This window comes from Ostrea edulis, chromosome 1, assembly GCF_947568905.1.
Source record: "Ostrea edulis chromosome 1, xbOstEdul1.1, whole genome shotgun sequence".
NCBI classification, from domain to species: domain Eukaryota; kingdom Metazoa; phylum Mollusca; class Bivalvia; order Ostreida; family Ostreidae; genus Ostrea; species Ostrea edulis.
In genome coordinates, this window is record NC_079164.1 from 106,507,921 (window position 1) to 106,530,955 (window position 23,035).

A 23,035-nucleotide genomic window follows, 5' to 3' on the forward strand; every position below is an offset into this window, starting at 1 on the left:
ACTAAATATATCATCTGGAAACCAATTTTTTAATATATGAATTGCTGACCTCGAACTTTGACCTTTTGACCTCATAGGGAGTTAGTGTATGTAATTCCATTACAAAAACTTAAGGACTTTTAGCGATATAGTGCGACAGACAGAATGACGGACTGACAGACCCAATTTAATATCCCCCACTATTTCCTAAAAGCAGGGGACAAAGATGTGTTGGCCTGTAGTAAAGTCAAATGTGGAAAATCCATTGAAGTATAGCATTCATTGTGGTATTCAGATTGTATGTTACACACATTTAGTACAACGAAGAATCCTTTATATGTTTTAACAGCCATAAAATAAATACATTAATTTCTCTACTTAAAAGGGGCATAACTCCATCAAAATCAGCGAACAGGAACAACACTCTAAGTTGATCTGTAACTCATCAATATACACCTGCATACAAAAAATCAATTCAATATCTAAAATCTAATTTAAAAAAAAACCTAACCAGACCCACCACAAAAATATTTTAAAAAATGAAAACAGTACAATTCTCGCGATGTTTTCGGGACAAACATTCTAGTAGCGAGTGCAGCGAGCTAGCGTGAAGCCAAATAGTTGAATTTATCGATTTATTTCAAAATTTTCATGATATATTGAAATGCGTTTTGTGTTCAAAGACAGTGCTGTTTAAACATAGTTTTACAAACTTGAAAGGTTTGGGCATTTTTATCATACAATTAGTAACTTGAAAAGATTGAGAGTAAAAAAAAAAGGAAGTAGAGGCTGAGAACATACAGTTCAGAACAAGTCGTGCATCAAAGGTTAAGCAAGTCACAGTGAAGGCAGCAGAAATAAAATGTATATATAGCATAAAAATATTTAAATCACATTCATGTATACATGTTTTAATGATTTTTAATATAAAACCCTGGGAGAAAATTCATGTAATGAGTATTTTGCAAATAGATATTGTTTAAATTGAACCTGATCAAAGCATGAACATTACAAAATATGTACATATATGAAGCTGGGCTCGCTCAAACGGTAGCACCGTCAACATATAAGTCAATGACGCGGTAATGCCTGTGCGACATTGTATCACATTAGTTCTGAAGAAACGATGTCACATCAACAATCAAAGGCATCTATGGCGAGAATGTTGGAAAGATTGGGAGTCCAAGCGATGCTATTATCATGAAATGGGTATGGATATGTTTTTATACGAATCATTCGTATTCTAATGGAGGCCTCTATATCACCATCACACTGACTGATAATTCAAATAATATAAATTGTTGGTACAAAAACATTAATTATTTTAAGGAAAAAATGGGCATTTTGGTACCCAATTGTAAAAATCTCAAATTCTCATTCTTCAAAAAACAAATGAAGAATCGGGTACGGAAACAACTTTTACTTTACTGGTCAAAACGATGTGAAGAGGGTCAGAAATCAGGAAAACTCACAACATATTTTTCGTATAAAGAAAACTTTACTATGGAAAGTTATATATTTTTAGAATCCCTAGAATTAAGAAAAACTCTATGTAGATTTCGAATTAGTGCACATGACCTTCGAATTGAAAGAGGAAGATATGAATTTACAAAAACCAATTCTGGCCAGAAGATTTCTTTAGAAAGAAACAAAAGAATATGTGAATTATGTAACCTTAATTGTGTTGAAGATGAATTTCATTTCCTTACTGATTGTCCATTCTATGTTGAAGAGAGAAATATGTTTTTTAATGGTATATACAAGCTCAACAAAAATTTTATCTATCTAAAAAATAAGGACAAATTTACTTGGTTGATGATTAACGAAGACAAACCAGTAATTGTCAAATTGAGTGAATATTTAGTGCAAACTTTCAGAAAAAGAAGTGATGCTTTAAAACTGCAAAAATCATTATAGTTTATTATTCATATATTGGTATAATACTGATACTGTCCATTTACTTGTATATATACATGATTACCAATTCATATATGTATGTACTTGTTTCCCCAACATGCTGCATCCACATGCAGTCTATGTAACCTGTAGTTAATGTTGTAAACTTTCTTTCTTTTTTGAATTTCCTTCTTTATAAACTGTCTTACTGTTATGCCCTCTGGGCCCAAAATTGGAATAAACTTATCTTATCTATCTATAACGCATTGGTACCCTCGCATAAATCAACCAAGGTTTGCCTATTTATATTAGAAAACGGAATACCTATTGATTTCAAAATATTCCCAAAATTGATGCACTGTAAACTGTATTAATCTACAGAACAGAGTTCGCCGCAATCACGTCCCAAGAGACCCTACTTAACGCGCCTCTAATTTGAAGAGTGCCATAATGGAAATAAAAAATTATGCGCTACAAAGAACGACAACTCGAATAGTTCTATGTTACTTCCGATTTCGCAAGCACGTTTTCAATTTTCCCTCCGACGTTTTGTAACCAACACGACAAGAGCGACAATAAAAATATTCTGAAAACTCAACACCCACGTGGCACAAAATTAAAAAACCATAGAAACTACCCACTACCCATAATAAATATTTTTTTAACAGTCCAACCACGGACCAAATAAAATATGAAAAAATATGACCACCCACACAAAAAAATATCATTTGCCGCCCGACCTCCCCATTTGATCATGATTAGATTCTAGACTTGATGATTTTTATAATGTACTACTCAAAAACAAAAATAAACAAGTCTAGTAACTATGCAAATGTTGGGACTTGGCAAATCGATTTTGGTTTGGAGCTGAAAAACGGAAAAAGTATGGTACTTGAACCTTATTCAAATTTTTTAAACTCCTGGTTCATTGTAATAGCAAAAAGAGGAAGAAGAAAGAAAACAAACTCACACACCTACATGTATAGCTATGGGTAACAAATAACAAGTAATCATGCTTAAGTAATTCTCAGAATCTAAATTAGCATAATATCATGGCAAACTGCTTCGATAATTGAAATAAATCTTATATTGGAGCAATAACTTGAATTACAGTTATTTAATATTAAAATTCTCTTTAGAGTTTTAATTGATACAAATGTATTTTCATATGACAGCTGGGTGTCATTCTACTCTTAAGAAATAATTTGCCCAGTTCTAAAAGTGCACAAAGTTTTCATTACCCTTCGTCTGAGTCGAAGTCAGATTCTGGATTGGCCAGGAGAATGTCGGTGGGATCTGACAGGACATCCAATTCTGGATCTCCACTGTCCAACAGTTTCATATTATATACAATAACAACAGTCCCTGTGTTGCCCTCAATTTTATCAAACTGGGCAAAAAATTCATCCTCTGTCTTAAAGGGAGAATATTTCAGAATGATTTCCATTTCTAACTTGTGCTACAAAAAACAACAACAACCAATTTATACAAATATCAAGTAAATTTAACACAAAAGTTTACACACACATTATCAATTAATCATTATGAATTAATCAAAAAACAAAGCAAATGAATGAATGAATTCATATTCAATAGCACTGAAAAAGGAATGACCCATAAGTATTACTCTTTCACCACACTTTAATGTTCCAGGTAAAAATAAATAAAGTTCAAAGCTAGGGTACATGATATGCCCATCTGGAACCACATGTACATGATGCATATCTATGCTTGCATGCTTGAGGTCACAAGCTTGAACCCTGTCAATTGCAATTCCAAAATGAGGCCAGAGACCTATGTTTGGGTCACCCCCTTCCCCAAGATACATCAAGTTTCCTCACAGTGTGAATCATATGATCTGGACATGATTTGTATATGAATAACCATAAAATTCCAAATGAGGCCACTGACCTACTTATGTTTCATGACATTCTCCCATCCCCAAGATGTACCAACTAAAAAGAATTTGATGGTCCTAGGCTTCACAGTGCTCAAGATATTATTTGAACAAAATTTGATGATGTATAGCCATATATTAAAAAAGGAAACCAGTGACCTACTTTTGGTTTGTAACCCCCCCCCCCCCCCCCCCCCCCCCCCCATTGCATCAGCTGAATAGGTTTGATAGCCTTAGGTCTCAATGTGTGCAAGACATAATCTGGACACGATTTGTGTAAGCATAACCATAAAATTCCAAAATCAGGTCACAGTGACCCCCACCCACCCCCCATGCATCACGTTTGGTAGTCCTTGGACTCTCAGTGTGAAAGACATTATCTGGACACAATTTGTACATATACATAGCCATAAAATTACAGAAGTAGCCAATATTGACCTACTTTTAATTCATGTTTTGGGTTGCAACACACCTCCTGAAGATGCATCAACTGACCAAGTTTGACAGTTCTAGACCTCACAGTGTGAATGATGATCCAGGCAAGAAAAACCCACCACACAGACGGATGGACAGACAAATGGGAAAGTTCATGCTATAATACAACCCATCTTAAGACAAGTGTATTAGAAGTAAGTTACCTTTTCTTTTGCTCTAGCACCTGTTACCAGTGTGGTCCTTGTATTTGTTTCAAATGATGGAATTGGCACAATAACCTGTGATAGAAAAATGTGCAGTGGAATGAAGTTAACAAGACAATTTGCGAAAGATTGACTAAAATAATAAGATTTTGGAGAGCCATTATAAACTTGTTGCAAATATACCACTGGATTATGAACATTCTGAAAATTATGTTTTCTGTGAAAATGTACAATCACATTACACATGTCAATACATGTTCTAAAATCTCATTCTCACTTCATCAATGTGTTCCTCTTCATGAAATGATCTGGACAAGAAGAGACAAGTCATTGTTGCTCCCTTTTTGGTGAAAAGAATAAGGTCGTTACCAATCCTCATGGAACCTCTGAAATAAACAGAAGACAGATTTAACTAGGAAAATTTGAAGGGTTGAGGAAAGTTGCCATTTTTTTAATCAGCTGCTTAACTGGGTCAATACAACTGGCAAGTTTGTGAGTCTTAACAGGCGTAAGGTGATGTAAATGAAAAACATAATATTCTGCATTTCTGACAGGATAAAAGAATACCTAAACCGTTTTAAGTAATCAACAGTATTTTGTAGAGGCAACATTGTTTGACAGATGGTTGAGTTAGATCACCAGTATAGTAATTATACAGCCTTAAACTTGCTCATCAATATGGGGCAACTGATATTGTGATGGGCATCCAAATGTTGTTTGACTTTCGGACCATTACATTTGGCATAACCAGCTGTCCTAGCATCAGTAAGTATTTCACAACACTGCTCCATTACTGTGAGAGTAAAATTGATTACACTTACGATTTCAATCCATTTCCATACATGCCAATATGTGACTCTTCTAAAGACCTCTTTGTGGATCTTCCAAATGTGATGATATCTGCGGTCTCATCTGGAAACAGTCATTTCAAATTTAACTCGTGATACATATTACTGTAGATCTCTTTTATTTTGCGAGACCTTATTTTCACATATCTATTCATGAGACATAACCTTGGCAAATCCTAATTTATTGATTAACTCTTCAACATGCACGAGTTTATTCATGGAACTAGATTTTCATGAATGGCTAGTCTCACGAAATTACACATAAATAATGTTCTTTCAAATAAATTGTTCTTTACAGTACCTCTGAATTCCCCTATATTTTATCTACCACAATATTAAGGCACCAATTTTTTCCCCACACGGAATTCTTTAGCTTACTTGGGTCCATTCCTTCTCCATCATCCACAAAAAACAGCATATATCCCCCTCGCAAGCTTTCATCGGGTTCTGCAATTAACCATAATTTTCACTCAATATTTCTGCAGTTTTCTTTGATAATAGCAATATAAAGTTTGTATCAATTTTTTATATTAATCCATTCTTTTACAGTTCAACATGCCATTGTGTAGCCCTCTACCATATTTTGGAAAACTGAATAATGAATTGATTTGTTCCTCAAAAAGTGAAAAAAAATCAATGCACAAAAGGTGCATCATTATTGTAATCTTCAGCAGGGTCTTGTTAGTGTACTTCATAATACAAACATTTAAAATAAAATTCAAGAAAAAAACTCAATAAACATTCTATGTGTTTTGCCATGAAGATACGATTTCATTTCTGAAAATACATACGAGAATGAACTGCAACACTTCATGACAGCATACTTTTCATGTAGTGCATTAGCATTGCAATTCACACCCTCTCGTATTTTCAAAATTGAAGTTTCTTTCTTGCATTTACATTCTACTTTTGTTTCTGTTGGAATTCCCAGCCGTTAAAATAAGAGTACTATATTCATCAAGATTCACATTTCTTACAACTGCAATACATTCATGAGGAAATGGCTATCAATACAACTGGCAGTGATATCAAAGGCAAAAAACACGGGAAATGTAAATACATGTATAAATATATTTCATACATCTATCCAATAGCAAGTGTTTCATAAAACATTTAATACACATTCAAGGAGTTAGAAATAAACTTAGCACCGAAACTAAAATGTGCCAACCTGAAAATATGTCCATTCTTGTCGCATTAGCATCTCTGAAAATATAAAAAAATATTTCTAAATGATTATCAGTTCATTTCTGGAAGGAGTGCAGTATAGCACAATCCTGATATTCAGTGAAATCTTGTTGTTACATATATAGCATAATACCAGGGTCATTCAATGTAATAAAAGTTCACAAAGGAATCCAATAAAAACTTCATTTAGAAATCATATATTCTTTGTAGTAGGGAAATACTGGGCAGGAATGAATATTTCCGTTTTCTTGTTTTATAGATGTTTGATTTGGTTTATTTAAGGCAGTTACCAGAGAAATCCATAAAAACATCATATTTAGAAATTGTATATTCTCTGGAATAAAGAGAGTGATAATTTTTTTATTCTTATTCTTTGTTTGAAAGACTTTTAATACTTGAATCTATTTATAGTTTATCTTAATTAAATGTTCATATTTTTTCATATACAAAAATTCCTTGTTTTGCAGGTAATTCATTTCAATGTTCACACTGGTAAAATTGTCAAAATGTCCAACATTAAAGAATCAGATTTCAAAATCTTGGTAATGGCAGGTGTAAAGCATTAATGAACAATATCATGTTTGGAAGATGGTGCGCATACAAGTGTTACCTGAATAGAAATATGTTTACAACACTTAGTTCAAATTTGATCCTTGAGTTTGTGAACTTGAATTTTAATGTAAAACATAAACTCACCTTGCATTATCCACCAATTCCGCAACTGCACCAAACAGAAATTCATGAGTTGTTCTGAAGAAAGACAATTACACACAATCAGATCAATTCTCATAAACTGAGTAATCAAGTCTGATGGAACTATGTTAATGAAAGATAACTTAGGCAAATCATGCTTGTAAGGGGTTAGGTCTCCATCAGATATTTACTAAAATTGTGCTTTTCTATTTTCAATTGGTGCAATTTATCACTCCCAAATCCCCTGTGGAACTAACTATCCATCAAGAAAAAATGTCTGGATCAGTGCATGCAGGTTTTATTCTGGTAAAAAAAAAAAACATGCTTGGTTAAAACAAAACCAGATTCATATTTAAATTCCAGATTCACAACTCGCAATACCCAGTACATACATATCAACCAATTGAGATTGGTTTGTTTTCTTAAAAATGTGAATTGCAATGTTGGTCTAAATCAATTTTATTTATGATAAAATTTAATTAAAAATGCCCCTCACTATGTCACGCATTCATGTTAAAACATTTCTAACCATGCACATTAAACCAAAGCAAAACCACATCTGATAGTCAATTTGTGGATTCTAGATTCAGCAGAAAATAATTAAATATCCTGAATTTGCAAATTGAATTTGGTTTCGTCATCAAACAAGTATGATCAATAATAATAATATCAATATCATTTTAGATAATATTATTGCAGAACAGTTAAGACAGAATTAAGTTTATATATTGAGAATAATACACACCAAATAATGCTAGATCTATATTTAAACATGTTGGCATACAACCACATAAGACACAAAAAGCATAATTTTACAAAAAGTTGTAATTATATCGCTAACGTGCTGCATTGAAATATTGAGCTACAGGTATATATGCAACCTTTTATCACAGACTATACTTGTACAATTTGTATTCTACTTCTGGAGCTTGTAAATATTATAAATCAATAATTATATCTCAATGTTTGAATATGGTAATATAATGTGCTATGTTATACGATATAATGCAACTTACGAGTTTGTGTGTAAGTATTCAAAACTTAATTGTGCACGACTCAGTGCACTATAATTATTGCTGGCCATTTCGTACTCTGTTGTTGTAGCTGTCTCAGATAATGCGCTAAAATTGACTACAGAAAATGCAGCGAGTCCTTGCTTATGTCACTGTATTCTGGGAAAGACATTCTCCTGCAACTTCGAATTTAGGTATCTGCATTCATAACTCAGAAAATAACCGATGAAATATGCATACAGTTCGTAACATATACACTGTATATCGTTTGCTACATTTTACAATTCCATACACAGCCTCATGTAACCGAATCACACCATTTCCTGTTTATATAAAGAATACATCCACGTTTCAATAAGTTAATTTTTTTTCATGAAATTAACCTTGATTTGAAAAAATTGCTACAATATTGAAACTGAAAGATAAAATCAAAGAACGTTAAGCAAAAATCATGTTGCATTACATTTTCTTTTATTACGCGCACGTACATTTAAATTAGGAACTACTTTTATATAATTTCAAGTCCAGATATAGTATTGTAATAAAAAAAACGAAGAATGTCAATATGTATAATATTGTAAAATATTGTACAATAAAGCCACACATATAATTTGATCTATCGATATATCATTTGATTTTCTCGAATTTTTTGGGAAAATTAAACTATGCAGAATATCTTTTATTCGTTTTTTTTCCGTTTTGTTTTAGGTTTGAAATAATATGGAAGACGAGTCCGATTCAGACAGTTCAATAGATGAAATCGAAAATCAACGACTGAAAGAGGCAACGTTATATGTAGAAACATTCGTAAAAGACACAAAGAGTTAGTAGTTCTAACCAAAGTAATAATGATTCATTGTTTTACATTCATTAAGCATGCTATGTAGCTCGAATTTCCTTGAATATTGCAGCATTAAAGATATTGAAGTCGAATAGCACGACTAGATGCACGACAATGAATGACAACAATTTTGAAGAAGTTTCACTAAATTTTATTGTATTTTTAAATGACGTCATGGTGAAAAGTTTTTATCTAAACCTGGTATTTTCAGAGATGACATGCCCATGTACGGATGTAGTCCGAAAATCTTACGTTTTCCTGGCTTTTTTATGATTTTGATATCAAAATCGGCAAGTGCCAAGAAAATATCAGAACCGGCGCCTTTACGTAAACTGGAAATTTGACGCCTCCAGTTGGAGGCTGCATTGTCGGGCCGATTTTAAATACTTTGGAGTCGAATTCAATGTAAAATCATAATTAAATAATAAAACGATGCTTCTTGTACTTACTAATATCAATCAAAAGAAAATGATCACCTCAGAATTCGATAACAGAAGCACACAATACGCAAGTTCCGAGTTACCCAAAATTTATTTCTCTTTGTAGAACTCTTTCGCATTTTATGACGTAAGGTGGGTACACAATGTATACATAACGATTACGTACGATTAATGTAATAAAAGCGTAACTTTTGTTTATATCAATCACTGGTATGCATATTCTGGCCATATCAAGCATAATTTGTTTGAATAAGATCATCAAATTGGCTATTGAATCATTATTCGTGTCCTCTTCTACATGGGTGACGCTTTTATGAAAGAAAGATGGCAATTAACAATATTTGTTTGAGCCATTTTGTTATCCTGCGACCAGTCTCATAAACTCACTAAAGTTGCCTTTTCCCTGAGATGGGATGGTCTCAGAAACTCTGGATATCATTTTTAAGAAACAACACAATGATAGTAATTAGCAAATGTACCCACTGTCATCATATTTTACGTCATAATTTACGGAAGAGTTCGACAAAGGGAAATAATTCTTGGGGAACTCGGAACTTCCGTATTGCAGTCAATTGACTTTTCGTTGTCATTTGAGCATGACTTAAAACAAAGCTCGACAGTTTGTTAAATTGTTTTCATGAGGCTATTTATGTGATGAAAGAAACCATAAAATCGATATTAATAAGTACAAGAAGCATCGTTTTATTGATTAATTATGAGTTTAAGATTGAATTTGGCTCGCAAGTATTTAAAATCGGAAAGCGAATTTCCAGTTTACGTAATGGCGCCGGTTCTGAAGTTTTCCTGGCACGGTAAATATCAAAATCATAAAAAAGCCAGAAAAACGTCAGATATTTCGGACTAGTACGGATGCTGCTGGACTTGAGATTTGTATTTCTTATTATTAAACACCCATTCACTAATTCTTGATAAGGATAACAAAATTGTAACATGTTGAGTTAAAATAAAGCTTTGACAAGCCTTTTGAGATTCCGTAAACTATACCTTTCACATGGTTGGTAATTGCAATCAACAAAATCTTGGTTCTTTCCCTTCCATTCTGAACTTGTCTTAATTTCCCACCTACTGCATGATCCGAGGCGTTCATGCCAAGAATGAAGTGACCTTGACTGTTTGGTATTGCTAATTGAACAAACGAAGGTTGCAGGGGTGTTGCACATACCAAAGCCCATCCCGGTAAATTCAAATAATCCATACTTAGTAATAAATATTGTCTTTTTCTTGTCTTCTGGTCAGATTTTAACATGCCCAAAACAAGCAGTTCTTTGTTTAGGTGTCCATACACTCCTCTATTAGTGGCAGAGGGTACATGTCTTTAATGGTGACTTTATTCAAGGCCTGTAGTCCACGCACCAGCGGACATTCCCATCTTTCTACCTTACAAGAACTGGCGCTAACACTCAATTTAAGGAAGATGGATGGATGACTCCGGCCCTCAACATCTTGTTCAGATGACCTTCTTCCTTCCTCTGGAACAAAGCAGGAATGCAGAGCATATCGACACTCAAGTCGCACTCAATTACCTGTGCACTGTGCTGAGAAATTGGCACTCTGCAGGATGACACTGCATTGAATACTGGCACCCAGTACTCAGTTTAGAAGTTGTCTATATGCCTCTGACCTTGAGTGTTCCTGCTTCACAAGAAACTTCAGCACCATGTGCACCCAGGAAGTCTATCCCTAACAACATGTCATCTTATAGAGGACCAACATATACTCAGTGTACTAAACCATTATCCCCGATTGGCAAATTAAGGATCCCCAAATACTGAGCAGTCATACCTGCCCCATCACCAGTTAATCAGACATTGGTATCTCTAATTATCTCGGGCCGAGGCATCAGTGTCTTGTAAACTTCTCCCGAGATAATAGTAATGTCAGCGGCTGTATCAATAACAATAACCTGCTGACCTCCTATCTGATTAGGGACATGCCATGCACCGGAGCTAAATCCTTGGCTCCCCGACCTTACAGAGGGAATAACATATGTGACCTTGACAATTAGAATGTTAGAAAAGGTTACTATATTAGCAGAATCCAACAAACTCAATCTCTTCACCAGATTTTTTTAGACAATAGCACAGAGACTCCGGGCTGGTTTTACGTGGGCAATTTTCGCTGTACATGTACCAGTTCCTTGCAGTCTTGGCACACTACTGACCCTGAACCTCTTGAACGCCCTGGACTTACTGATATCTCACGGGTCTATGGTTCCTACTGCTCTCCTTGAAGTCACAAGAATAATTAATCCTCTCCTTGGACTTATCTCTCCGCTCAGAATCTGGGGACTTACTCCGATAAGCAGGGGGTGAGCGAAAATCTCTCCATCCTGAGTCCAGCTTGACGACTCAACAGATAAGTTTTAACTCATTTTTTCACCTCTGCTAAAGTACAGGGGGGAGGGGGGGGGGATTGTTCATTAACTGATTTCCCGCCTCACTGTCACTGCAGCCAAGAGCAAACCTCACAATAAGCTGTTCTTGGAATATTTCAGGCGAAGTTCTGCCACCAAATGCCTTCTGTGCAGTGTCCATGACTCTGTCCCCCCTCTGTTCAATTGTCTCGTCTGTGCTCTGGTTTATAGAGCTGAATTCCAGCTGTGAGGCTGCCCTTAGAGAAGTTTTCCCAAACCTCTCCTCCATCTGGAAAACAACCTTTCGGAACTTTGTAATGGAATTGAATTTCATAAAATGGCAAATATGTGATATTTTTATGGTGTGACCATTTAGATGAGCAAAGGCCCTTATCATCTTGCAACATGACTTCAGACATTTAATCCACCTATTCATTTAATGGTTGGAAATATAATTAATGCAGTTAATGTAAACAGTGTATTTTTACGTCATATTTAGCTATGCTGTTTTTTTCTTGGCAATTGAAAAGATTGGTGCAATCTGATTAAAACCAGATCTTTAATCCACTCCTCTATTAGCCATGTTGCGTCTACACGACATGGCTAATAGAGGAGCAGATTGAAGATCTGGTTTTAATCAGATTGAAGATTGGTGTATCATGACATCATATATTTCGAAGTGCTGTATAAAGTATAGCAGAGTTTAAGGTAAGCTTTGCGACATTTTGACATGTAGCGAACAAAGTCATGTTGCATATCAGTATGTTCAGTAGGAATTTATCTTTTAAAAATTTACTTTTTTAAAAAAATCGCCTGTGTCGTTTTTTTGACCAGATGGGCTTATTTTTGTGATGTTTTACATTTTCGGGATCTTAGTACAAAAGGGAATACTAGTGGTATAAAAACTACACAAGGCAAACTTATGGGATAAAAAGCTGGTAGAATTTTTAAAAAGAGTATTATCTATAAGATTACACTAATTGGTAGAAAAATATCATTTTAAAACACCAAAAAATAGCACTTTTTATATCTTGAATAAAATTTAAATTGGTTGCCAGGGCAACAAAAAATGCATATTGAGCAGCTTTATAAGGTCTATGATAAACATGGATAAATAAGGATAGTGTTCATGTATATTCCAGAATGAAAAAATCAGAAGTATATCAGTGACTCTGGGGTTGAATGCTATATCGGGGTCCATTTACAACTTCACAATCTTTTTATTGCAAATTTCCTTCACACTGCAGCTTTAAGGAGGAATAAGATAGCAATCAAAACTACCAGGAATAGAGAATATAGGATATGTGTAATAAAATGGTGGTGTCTACAAAATAGTTTCAATACAAGGACATATATATATACACTAAATAATTTGAAACAATATTGGTATTAGGAGAAGCAGATATTTTCTATATGATACTGCTCGTGCATATATTAGATAGTATATTAAATGATTCATGGATTTCAAGAATAATACTGGACGAAATGCACATGCCAGAATCATTTACTCAAAATAAGGAACAAAAAATTTCATGCATAGGATCTGCAGTGCAGTTCATCACATGCCCTTGTGTTACATTAGTTTGTGTATGTTCATTATTCAAAGCTTGTGTGAGGTCATTGTTATGTAGTCGTCTACTTAAGTCATTTAAGCATTTGTGTTAATACTGTTTAGCTTCATAAGAGTTGGGTGTGAATTTATGATTTCATAGTCAAGACTATTGGTTCTGTCTATTCTAGATGTTGAATTAAAGTTACATTTGAAATTGATACCCACAAAGTATTGTAAATAAGCTGCTACAGTTTTAATATGATGTGGAACATTGAGATTGATTTACTTTACCGAAAGTGGGTTTTTTTTTGATCAAGGAAATGAAGCTGAGAAGCAGGGGAATAGGAAGCCACCATCCCTGAGGTAATTTCTAATGAGCCATATTGGGATTTTGAATTTATTATCAATCAGAGAAATTATTAAGTGGGATGATGTACCTATCTATGTTTTATGCCCTCCCATGATGGGGCATATAGATTGCTCTCTTCATTCTGTTTTGTCAAATTTTCCTTTTGTCATATTTGTTTTTAGACTTTTTTCACCGTGTCTTTAAACATTGAGCACAGGCACTTGTTTCTGTAAATAACTTACGACCTCTGTATACTAATGATAATATATTAGTATACAGAGGTCGTAAGTTATTTACAGAAACAAGTACCTGTGACATTGAGCTATGTGCCTTTTCAAGAAGAAAAAAAATCTAAAAATACTGCATCACCTTTATTTCTCATCTCATTTCTTGTATTATAAGTATATCTATGTCTTCTAAGACTTGCATACTTAATTATAAATGACCTTTTGATGTGTAGGTGATTGACAGGCAGAGCGTGAATATCTATTATCAATTAGCCAATGAAAATCTTGCATATGTATGATGAAATTATGACCTATATTGGATTTGTCAGCTGTACTGGTGCTCTAAGTCACGTATCCTGCATTCCAGGGCCTCCTCACCAGTGTCTGAAAGTAATCCATTAAATACAACACCAGAATTTCGTGAATTTGTAGCCAAGAAATTGTCTGAACTTTTAGATAAGTAAGTACTTCGTGATTTTTTCTTCTTCTAAGTAATAAATTGGCTTGATAATCTGATATATTCTCTGTTCCTCAGGAAATTCATACAAAAATTACATTTAGTACAGTTACAATTGACCAGAATCAGAGGAGATATTGTACAATTATTGATATTTTTTAGGTCAATACGATATTATATCTAGCTGAGAAGCATAATATTCAGTCAATATTGTATAGTGTACTTGCCAAGACAATGTCAGTATTTGTTAGCTCTTCTGAGCCGAAGGCTCAAAGAGCTAATGCTATGGCCATTTGTGCGGTGTGCGTAAACTTTTTAGAAAAAGGGCTATAACTCAAGAACCCCTTGGCCAATTTTTTTCAAATTTGTTACAGGGTATCATTGGCCCAAGGGCTTTCATACGTACTAAATAGAGGGATGTGACCCTTTAACAAGGGGAGATAATCAGGAAAATACAAACAAAAGTAGTGGTTGCTATAAAATCTTCTTCTCAAGAACCACTGGGCAAATTATCACCAAACTTACACATAAGGATGAGGATATGTTGTAGATTAAAAATTGTTCAAGGCATTACCCTGGGGGCAAAGGCGTGGTCTCAAGGTCACTTCAAAGTTGACCTAAATTTATATTTCCTTAAATCTTTGATATTTTAGTCATTATAAGGACTAGGATCATCAAATTTTGACAGTTGATGCATCTTAGGACCTTGTGTCAAGTTGTCTCAAAAGTAGGTCACGGTGACCTACTTTTTGAATTTTGCAGGTATTTATTTTAAAATTAATTTTGATGCATATCTTGGACACTTTGAAGCCTATGATCATCAAAACTTGTCAGTTGGTGGATCATGGGACCTTGAAATGCGTCAACTGAAAAATAGGTCACCGTGACCTACTTTCTGAATTTTATGGCTTATCATTTATAGATATATTTTAAGTTGTTATTTCAAATACCGAGAGGTTTAGAATCATCAAATCTTGTAAGTTGATGCATCTTGAGGCCTTGAAACATATTTATAAAAAAGTAGGTCACAGTGACCTACTTTTTGAATTTTGCAGATATTCAAATTTCACATTTTCAATTTTAGATGCATATTTTGGGCACTGTAAAACCTAGGATCATCAAACTTTGTCAGTTGATGCGTCTTCAGTCTTCGGTTTGTGTCGACCAAAAAGTAGGTCACCGTGACCTACTTTTGGTATTTGACAGCTAAATTACTATATTTCAGACACTATTTGACCTACAATCATCAAACTTTGTCAGTTGATGCATCTTGAGTCTTCGGAGTGTATCGACCAAAAAGTAGGTCACTGTGACCTACTTTTGGCATTTGACGGCTATATTTATATATTTCAGATACTATTTGACCTACAGTCATCAAACTTTGTCAGTTGTTGGGTCTTGCATGTTCGAAGGGTTTCGACCAAAAAGTAGGTCAACTTGACCTACTTTTGGAATTGGACGGCTATATTTATATATTTCAGATACTATTTGACCTACAGTCATCAAACTTTGTCAGTTGTTGGGTCTTGCATGTCTGAAGGGTGTTAACGAAAAAGTAGGTCACCTTGACCTACTTTTGGAATTGGACGGCTATATTTATATATTTCAGATACTATTTGACCTACAGTCATCAAACTTTGTCAGTTGATGGGTCTTGCATGTTCGGAGTTCGCTGACCAAAAAGTAGGTCACCATGACCTACGATTGGAATTTGACAGCTATATTTCAATATTCAGATACTAATTGGCTTAAAATCATCAAACTTTGTCAGTTGATATTTCTTGGGTTCTCAAAATGTGTAAACCAAAAAGTAGGTCACATTGACCTACTTTTTTTGAATTCTTAGGATTTAACTAAAGATTTAGAATACTAAGAGGCTAAGAATAGAAATGGTGGGGTTGTACAATTTATCAGAAGAGCGATTCTAGGCCCTTGGGCCTCTTGTTTTATTACATGATTAACTGATTTAAAACATCAAAACCAGTTAGTAGAGCTTATGAAACAATACCTAGATGGCCATCTTTGTTTACAACTGGAGTACAAGACCTAGCTAGTAGAAAGTAATTAGAGACACAGGTTTTCATTGGACAACCAAGAAATAACACTGTATGTGTGCTTACTATAGCGAGATTCATATTTTAGTTCCTTTGTCTGAGAAGCAAGACTGCTAATTTATGGTAGCCCTAAAATATGAAAATTTCTAAATACATGTACTTATTATCACACACAGAACAAGTGCTAAATCATGATTACGCCCAATAGTGTAGATTCCTTATGGTACATGAGTACTTTTAAAACATAAAAAAAATGGCACGTAGATGTCAAATCACAAGAAAATGCAAATGAACTGTTAATCAAGAATTTTTACATATATTTCAGCAATATGTAATATTAAAGCAAGTAATTTTATTTCGCAAGTGATGCTTATTGCTAAATCATGTGATAATTATTTTGGAATCTACATTAATACTTCAGATCCAATTGCACCAGAATTTGAATGTGCGAAAATAAGTAAATATACAGTATAGCCAATTCAATCGATTTGGAAATTCCCTTTTTATTTTTGGTCAGATGTTGGGAGAAATCAAATGTTATATTCACCTTGAAGGCATTTTGAGGTGAAGTGAGGTCAGAACATGACATTTTTTTAAAGGTTGTTGGATCTTGGCCAATCAGAAAGCACAGAATCATTCAATCATATATTAATGTATATTTTCTTTTGAAATATGAAATCTTATTATAATAAAATGAATGAAAAACAGTTTTGACTGTGATGTTTTGACTGTGACTTCGCTTGTGGGTAAGACCATACTTTGGCAGTGGGCAGTGATGGTTCATTGAATTTCAAGTGTGCCACTGACTTGGATTTACCTATAGTTTCCTGGGCAACTTCACAGCATTGTAAATGCATTTTTGGTATCTAATGCATCTGTACATTGTGGACAAAATCATTGATGTGGAAACAGAATACTTCAGAAAATATTGATTAACTTTTGATGTTGTTGTAGAAGTATCAAAGCTAGGAGTGGAGAAGACACAAGAAAGATTGAATACTCTGAACAGGATACAGGTAATATATATATAGACTGTGCTTCCATCAATTTTGAAATACTGGTTTGTTGATCATGTCGATAGGTAACTATGCTAAAACTGCTCTATTTAAATATATTCGTTTAGGAATATTGTACTTTGTTGATTTCTTGGTCTATTGTACTTTGTTGATTTCTTGGTCTATTGTACTTTGTTGATTTCTTGGTCTATTGTACTTTGTTGATTTCTTGGTCTGAGACAACCACAAGGAAACTCCATTGAAATGGAGTATTCAACAAAATATATCTACATTCACTGAATCTTTTCTCTTTTATTTCTTTTGAAATTGACATTGCATCTATCATACAATGAATGAATGCATGTTTGTTGCAAACTAGTTCGATCCGGTTTTTTAGTACCGTCTGTCTGTGTAGTCATTACCAAATGTGGAGCATCATCAAGGTCAAAGGGTGCATTGGCTATTCCATTTAACGTCACGAATGGGTCAACCATATGATATTTTAGTATCAAAATCTAGTTTATATTTCAAAACAGTGCATAAAATATAGATACAAACAATCAAATGTCTTTCTTTGTTGTTTCATCGGGTAATGAAGGTAGCAATCAATGCAGACAATTTTTACATAACCCGCTTATATAACGGATTATGAATTTTTTCTGCAATGCTAGCCACATGTACCTTCATCACCCAATGAAACAACAAAGAAAGATATTTTATTGTTTAAATCACAGTAATTTGTATATTTGTTTCAGTTTCCATTTCTTTGTAATTTTCTTTAAAAATATTCATTCAGTCCTTTTTAAGCCCTCAAGATTAAACAGGAGGAAGTGTAATAAAGGTCAAGGTCATTCATCTATATTAAATTTGCTACAATTCAATGTGTTCACATTTGTGTGCAAAGTGTTTCATGAAAACATTTTGTTCATTATATATTCTGGTATACACAAGCATTGCAGTCATGTGAATGTGATCTCTGAAGACAACTTTAATGTTCCATTTTATTTGGGCATTGTGGAAATTTCAAAATAAAGACTTTAATTCTTTATGTTTAAGGCATTAAGCTCTTCACATCTTCCACCACTGTGATACAGGATGCTGGTGATGAAGCAGCAACAGCCATCAAACAGAGGCCGCCCAGTGTCAGGAGAAGGAAACTCAGTAGTAGCACTGACAGGTTAGACTAATTGACTACAATTCTCTATAGACCCTCAATTCTCTACAGTATGACTGTGTCACCAACAACCCTCAATTCTCTACAGTATGACTGTGTCACCAACAACCCTCAATTCTCTACAAAATGACTGTGTCACCAACAACCTTCAATTCTCTACAGAATGACTTGTCACCAACAACCCTCAATTCTCTACAGAATGAATGTGTCACCAACGACCCTCAATTCTCTACAGAATGACTTGTCACCAACAACCCTCAATTCTCTACAGAATGACTTGTCACCAACAACCCTCAATTCTCTACAGAATGAATGTGTCACCAACGACCCTCAATTCTCTACAATATTACTGTCACCAACGACCCTCAATTCTCTACAGAATGACTTGTCACCAACAACCCTCAATTCTCTACAATATTACTGTCACCAACGACCCTCAATTCTCTACAGTATGACTGTGTCACCAACAACCCTCAATTCTCTACAATATTACTGTCACCAACAACCCTCAATTCTCTACAATATTACTGTCACCAACGACCCTCAATTCTCTACAGTATGACTTGTGTCACCAACAACCCTCAATTCTCTACAATATTACTGTCACCAACAACCCTCAATTCTCTACAATATTACTGTCACCAACAACCCTCAATTCTCTACAATATTACTGTCACCAATGACCCTCAATTCTCTTCAAAATGACTGTGTCACCAACAACCCTCAATTCTCTACAATATTACTGTCACCATCGACCCTCAATTCTCTACAATATTACTGTCACCAACGACCCTCAATTCTCTACAGAATGACTTGTCACCAACAACCCTCAATTCTCTACAATATTACTGTCACCAACGACCTTCAATTCTCTACAGTATGACTGTGTCACCAACAACCCTCAATTCTCTACAATATTACTGTCACCAACAACCCTCAATTCTCTACAATATTACTGTCACCAATGACCCTCAATTCTCTACAGAATGACTTGTCACCAACAACCCTCAATTCTCTACAATATTACTGTCACCAACGACCCTCAATTCTCTACAGTATGACTTGTTACCAACATCCTACAGCTTAACAACTACGCCTTCAGCTAAACAACTATAGCTACAGCTAAACAACTATACCTACAGCTAAACAACTATACCTACAGCTAAACAACTATACCTACAGCTATACCTACAGCTAAACAACAATACCTACAGCTATACCTACAGCTAAACAACAATACCTACAGCTAAACAGCTATACCTACAGCTAAACAGCTATACCTACAGCTAAACAGCTATACCTACAACTAAACAACTATACCCACAGCTAAACAGCTATACCTACAGCTAAACAACAATACCTACAGCTATACCTACAGCTAAACAACAATACCTACAGCTAAACAGCTATACCTACAGCTAAACAGCTATACCTACAGCTAAACAGCTATACCTACAACTAAACAACTATACCCACAGCTAAACAGCTATACCTACAGCTAAACAACAATACCTACAGCTATACCTACAGCTAAACAACAATACCTACAGCTAAACAGCTATACCTACAGCTAAACAACTATACCTACAGTTAAACAGCTATACCCACAGCTAAACAGCTATACCCACAGCTAAACAACTATACCCACAGCTAAACAACCCACAGCTAAACAACTATACCCACAGCTAAACGGACCACTTTCTAATTTCTGTACAATGTAGCCAATGCATTTTAGAAAATCTATACTGGTGGACACAGTTGCACGACATTAACTAGACATTAACTGTTAGTTAAACTGAACTCATCTTCATGCAACTGGGCCCAGCACATTAAGCAAGCAAACTGCAAGATCAATAATCCCTCTTTGAAAATTGTCAAAATTTATTTGCCATTGTTAGAACTCAGATAAAAAAAATTGCATTTTGCTGTGATTTGATAAAACTTAATGACCTATAAAGAAATTCTAAATTATCAATTGTGTATGATAGTTCTACCAATACATCTATCGTCTAGTACAAAGTATAAAGATGGGGAAATATAAAAACCACACAGGTAACACAATTCATTTCTAACAACCAAATAATATGCATACTCAGGTGACTGTTAAGGCCCATGGACCTCTTGTTTTTCACTATATTAAGGGTGAATCAATATATTGATATATCGAAATGTACCGGTATACGCCTGTCCAACGATATACAATACGGTGTTTCTACGATACGATATAATGTCGGGTTTAAAAATAGCCCTTTTAATAGTCGGGATCGAAGTTCATAATTTAAAAATGGTTTCTAACAGAAACACGATTCCTCAGACTTTAATACCCGCTTTTACATTGTGACATTGAAGATTCCTCAAACTTTAATTGTCATTGTTTTGTTGTGAAATAAAAGATATTAAACCATTTCATTCTTTTTTATTTTGATATTTTACTTCAGAAAATGCTTAACTACATTGTAAATCCAATATATCGAATATCGCATCAGAAAATATTGCATCGTATCGTATCGGAAAATCTTGAGCAATACACACCCCTACACTATATAGCTAAAGAAGTTAGTTACAGTATAGTAAAAAATACTCATGGGAAATATTTGTATACATCAGTTTTTATATGTTCCAGTTCAGATGAAGAGAGCAGACTAGCTGAAGCAGCCATTTCTGTTGAACAGATCATGAAAGATAGCAAAACTCCACATAATGGAACTCTCGAGAAAATTGAAAAGCAAAAAGAGATTGCTACCATGAATAACTCTGGGAGTGCAGAAAATTCAGGAAAGAAACGGAAGAAAAAGAACAAGAAAATGAAGAGTGAATTAAAAGTTTCATAAAATATCAATGTAAATTCCTGACACAGTTTTCATCAGCAAGAAATTCTACAGATGACATGATCGTTTTCATATTTCATATGCCAATAAAGTCATACCATTGTATATATAGAGTGCACAAAACTTACTTAGCTCACCTCGGCGAAGACCATCAATAGATAAAGCTAAGATTCTTAATTAGAGGCCCATGGGCCACATTGCTCATCTGAGTCACCTTGCAGTTGGCCCATATTTAAAGATTTTCCCTACATATTCGCATGTAAAAACTTTTATCCCTATTGTGGCCCCAACTTACTGCAGGAAACCATGATTTTTACAAACTTGAATATGCACCATGTAAGGAAAGCTTTCATGTAAATGTAAACTTTTCTAGAGAAGACTTTTAAAGATTTTCTCTATATATTTGTTTGTAAAACTTTGATCCCCTATAGTGGCCCCACTCTACCCCCGGGGACTATGGTTTTAACAAACTTGAATCTGCGCTATGTCAGGAAGCTTCCATGTAAATGTAAACTTTTCTGGCTCAGTGGTTCTTAAAAGAAGATTTTTCCTATATATTTGTATGTAAAACTTGGATCCCCTATTGTGGCCCCATCCTACTGCTGGGGGCCATGATATGAACAAACTTAAATCTACTTTATACCAGGAAGCTTTCAGGTAAATCTCCACTCTTAATATGGCCTAGTGGTTCTTGAGAAGAAGACTGTTAAAGATTTTACCTATATATTCTCATGTAAAATTTTGATCCCCTATTGTGGCCTCACCCTACCCCGGGGGGTCATGATTTTAACAAACTTGAATCTCCACTATGTCAAGAAGCTTTCGTGTAAATTTCAGCTTTTCTGGCCCAGTGGTTCTTGAGAAGATTTTTAAATGACCCCCTCCTATATTTGCATTATGGTGATTATCTCCCCTTTGAAGGGAGCATAGTGCATCATTTGAAGAAACTTGAATCTCTTTCACCTTAGGATAATTTGAACCAAGTTTAATTGAAATTGGCCCAGTGGTTTTGGAGAAGTCAAAAGTATGAAAAGTTTACAGATGACGGACAATGGATGATCAGAAAAAGTCACTTGAGCTCTCAGCTTAGGTGAGTTAAAAATGCATTGGCTTATGCCACAATATTTTCCTGTTGATATCAAATAAATTTATTTAATGCATTCTCATGATGTTGGTGATCGATTTTCTTTAAATTTATACTTTGGATCCAGACCTTGTTGAATACCACATGGTATCCACTTGTGAAAATCTTCTGTAAATTATACTTCAAGGTGCTGGTCTCCATTTTTCACTGTTTTTATTTCTAATTCAATTGAATCGCTCTATTATTTAATGAATTTAACCTATTTTAATTCATTTAGGGATATGTTCAATAATTTGAAGATTGATCTTAATTTGAAAGGATAGCTTGATAAAATTTCAACACTATTTCACTTATGTGGAGACATAATATCTATGTATTATTCAGTACACAATTTCACTTTTAAACAAAACAGTCACAACAACAACAACCCCCCATGTAATTAATTTTTGTCTGATTTTTACTTCCAAATTTGCCTGCACAGGTTAATGTCTAGTGCCTTGAAAACAAT

General features: G+C 34.5%; 2 protein-coding genes across 3 annotated transcripts in view; one reads left to right on the forward strand and one right to left on the reverse strand.

Moving 5' to 3' along the window:
• LOC125667476 (ATPase MORC2-like) overlaps positions 1-8,684 on the reverse strand; it is a 51,909-nt gene extending 43,225 nt beyond the window's left edge. The window contains exons 1-8 of the mRNA XM_056153185.1: positions 8,156-8,684; positions 7,143-7,196; positions 6,430-6,464; positions 5,637-5,705; positions 5,232-5,322; positions 4,688-4,796; positions 4,411-4,485; positions 3,117-3,334 (exon numbers count right to left, since the gene is read on the reverse strand). Coding sequence (XP_056009160.1) covers positions 3,117-3,334; positions 4,411-4,485; positions 4,688-4,796; positions 5,232-5,322; positions 5,637-5,705; positions 6,430-6,464; positions 7,143-7,196; positions 8,156-8,223 — 719 coding nt within the window. The 5' untranslated portion in view covers positions 8,224-8,684. The remainder of the gene's footprint in view (positions 1-3,116; positions 3,335-4,410; positions 4,486-4,687; positions 4,797-5,231; positions 5,323-5,636; positions 5,706-6,429; positions 6,465-7,142; positions 7,197-8,155) is intronic.
• Positions 8,685-8,833: 149 nt separating this feature from the next.
• LOC125667618 (protein CUSTOS-like) lies at positions 8,834-21,548 on the forward strand. Of its 2 annotated transcripts, XM_048901215.2 has the most exons (6): positions 8,834-8,975; positions 13,677-13,722; positions 14,303-14,395; positions 17,401-17,462; positions 18,498-18,618; positions 21,239-21,548. In XM_048901215.2, exons 1-6 carry the CDS (start codon positions 8,873-8,875, stop codon positions 21,444-21,446), a joined length of 633 nt encoding a protein of 210 aa, XP_048757172.2. In that variant the 5' UTR covers positions 8,834-8,872; the 3' UTR covers positions 21,447-21,548. The 2 variants fall into 2 exon arrangements, with proteins under 2 accessions (XP_048757172.2, XP_056009161.1); XM_056153186.1 differs by lacking the exon at positions 14,303-14,395.
• Positions 21,549-23,035: the final 1,487 nt, after the last annotated feature.

Bases quoted from the DNA above. Each gene is read 5' to 3' on its own strand.
- LOC125667618 (XM_048901215.2), top strand. From the start codon at position 8,873: ATGGAAGACGAGTCCGATTCAGACAGTTCAATAGATGAAATCGAAAAT. The intron at 8,976-13,676 runs GTTAGTAGTTCT...TTTTTGATCAAG, and splicing joins ATTCGTAAAAGACACAAAGA to GAAATGAAGCTGAGAAGCAG. The intron at 14,396-17,400 runs GTAAGTACTTCG...ATGTTGTTGTAG, and splicing joins TTGTCTGAACTTTTAGATAA to AAGTATCAAAGCTAGGAGTG.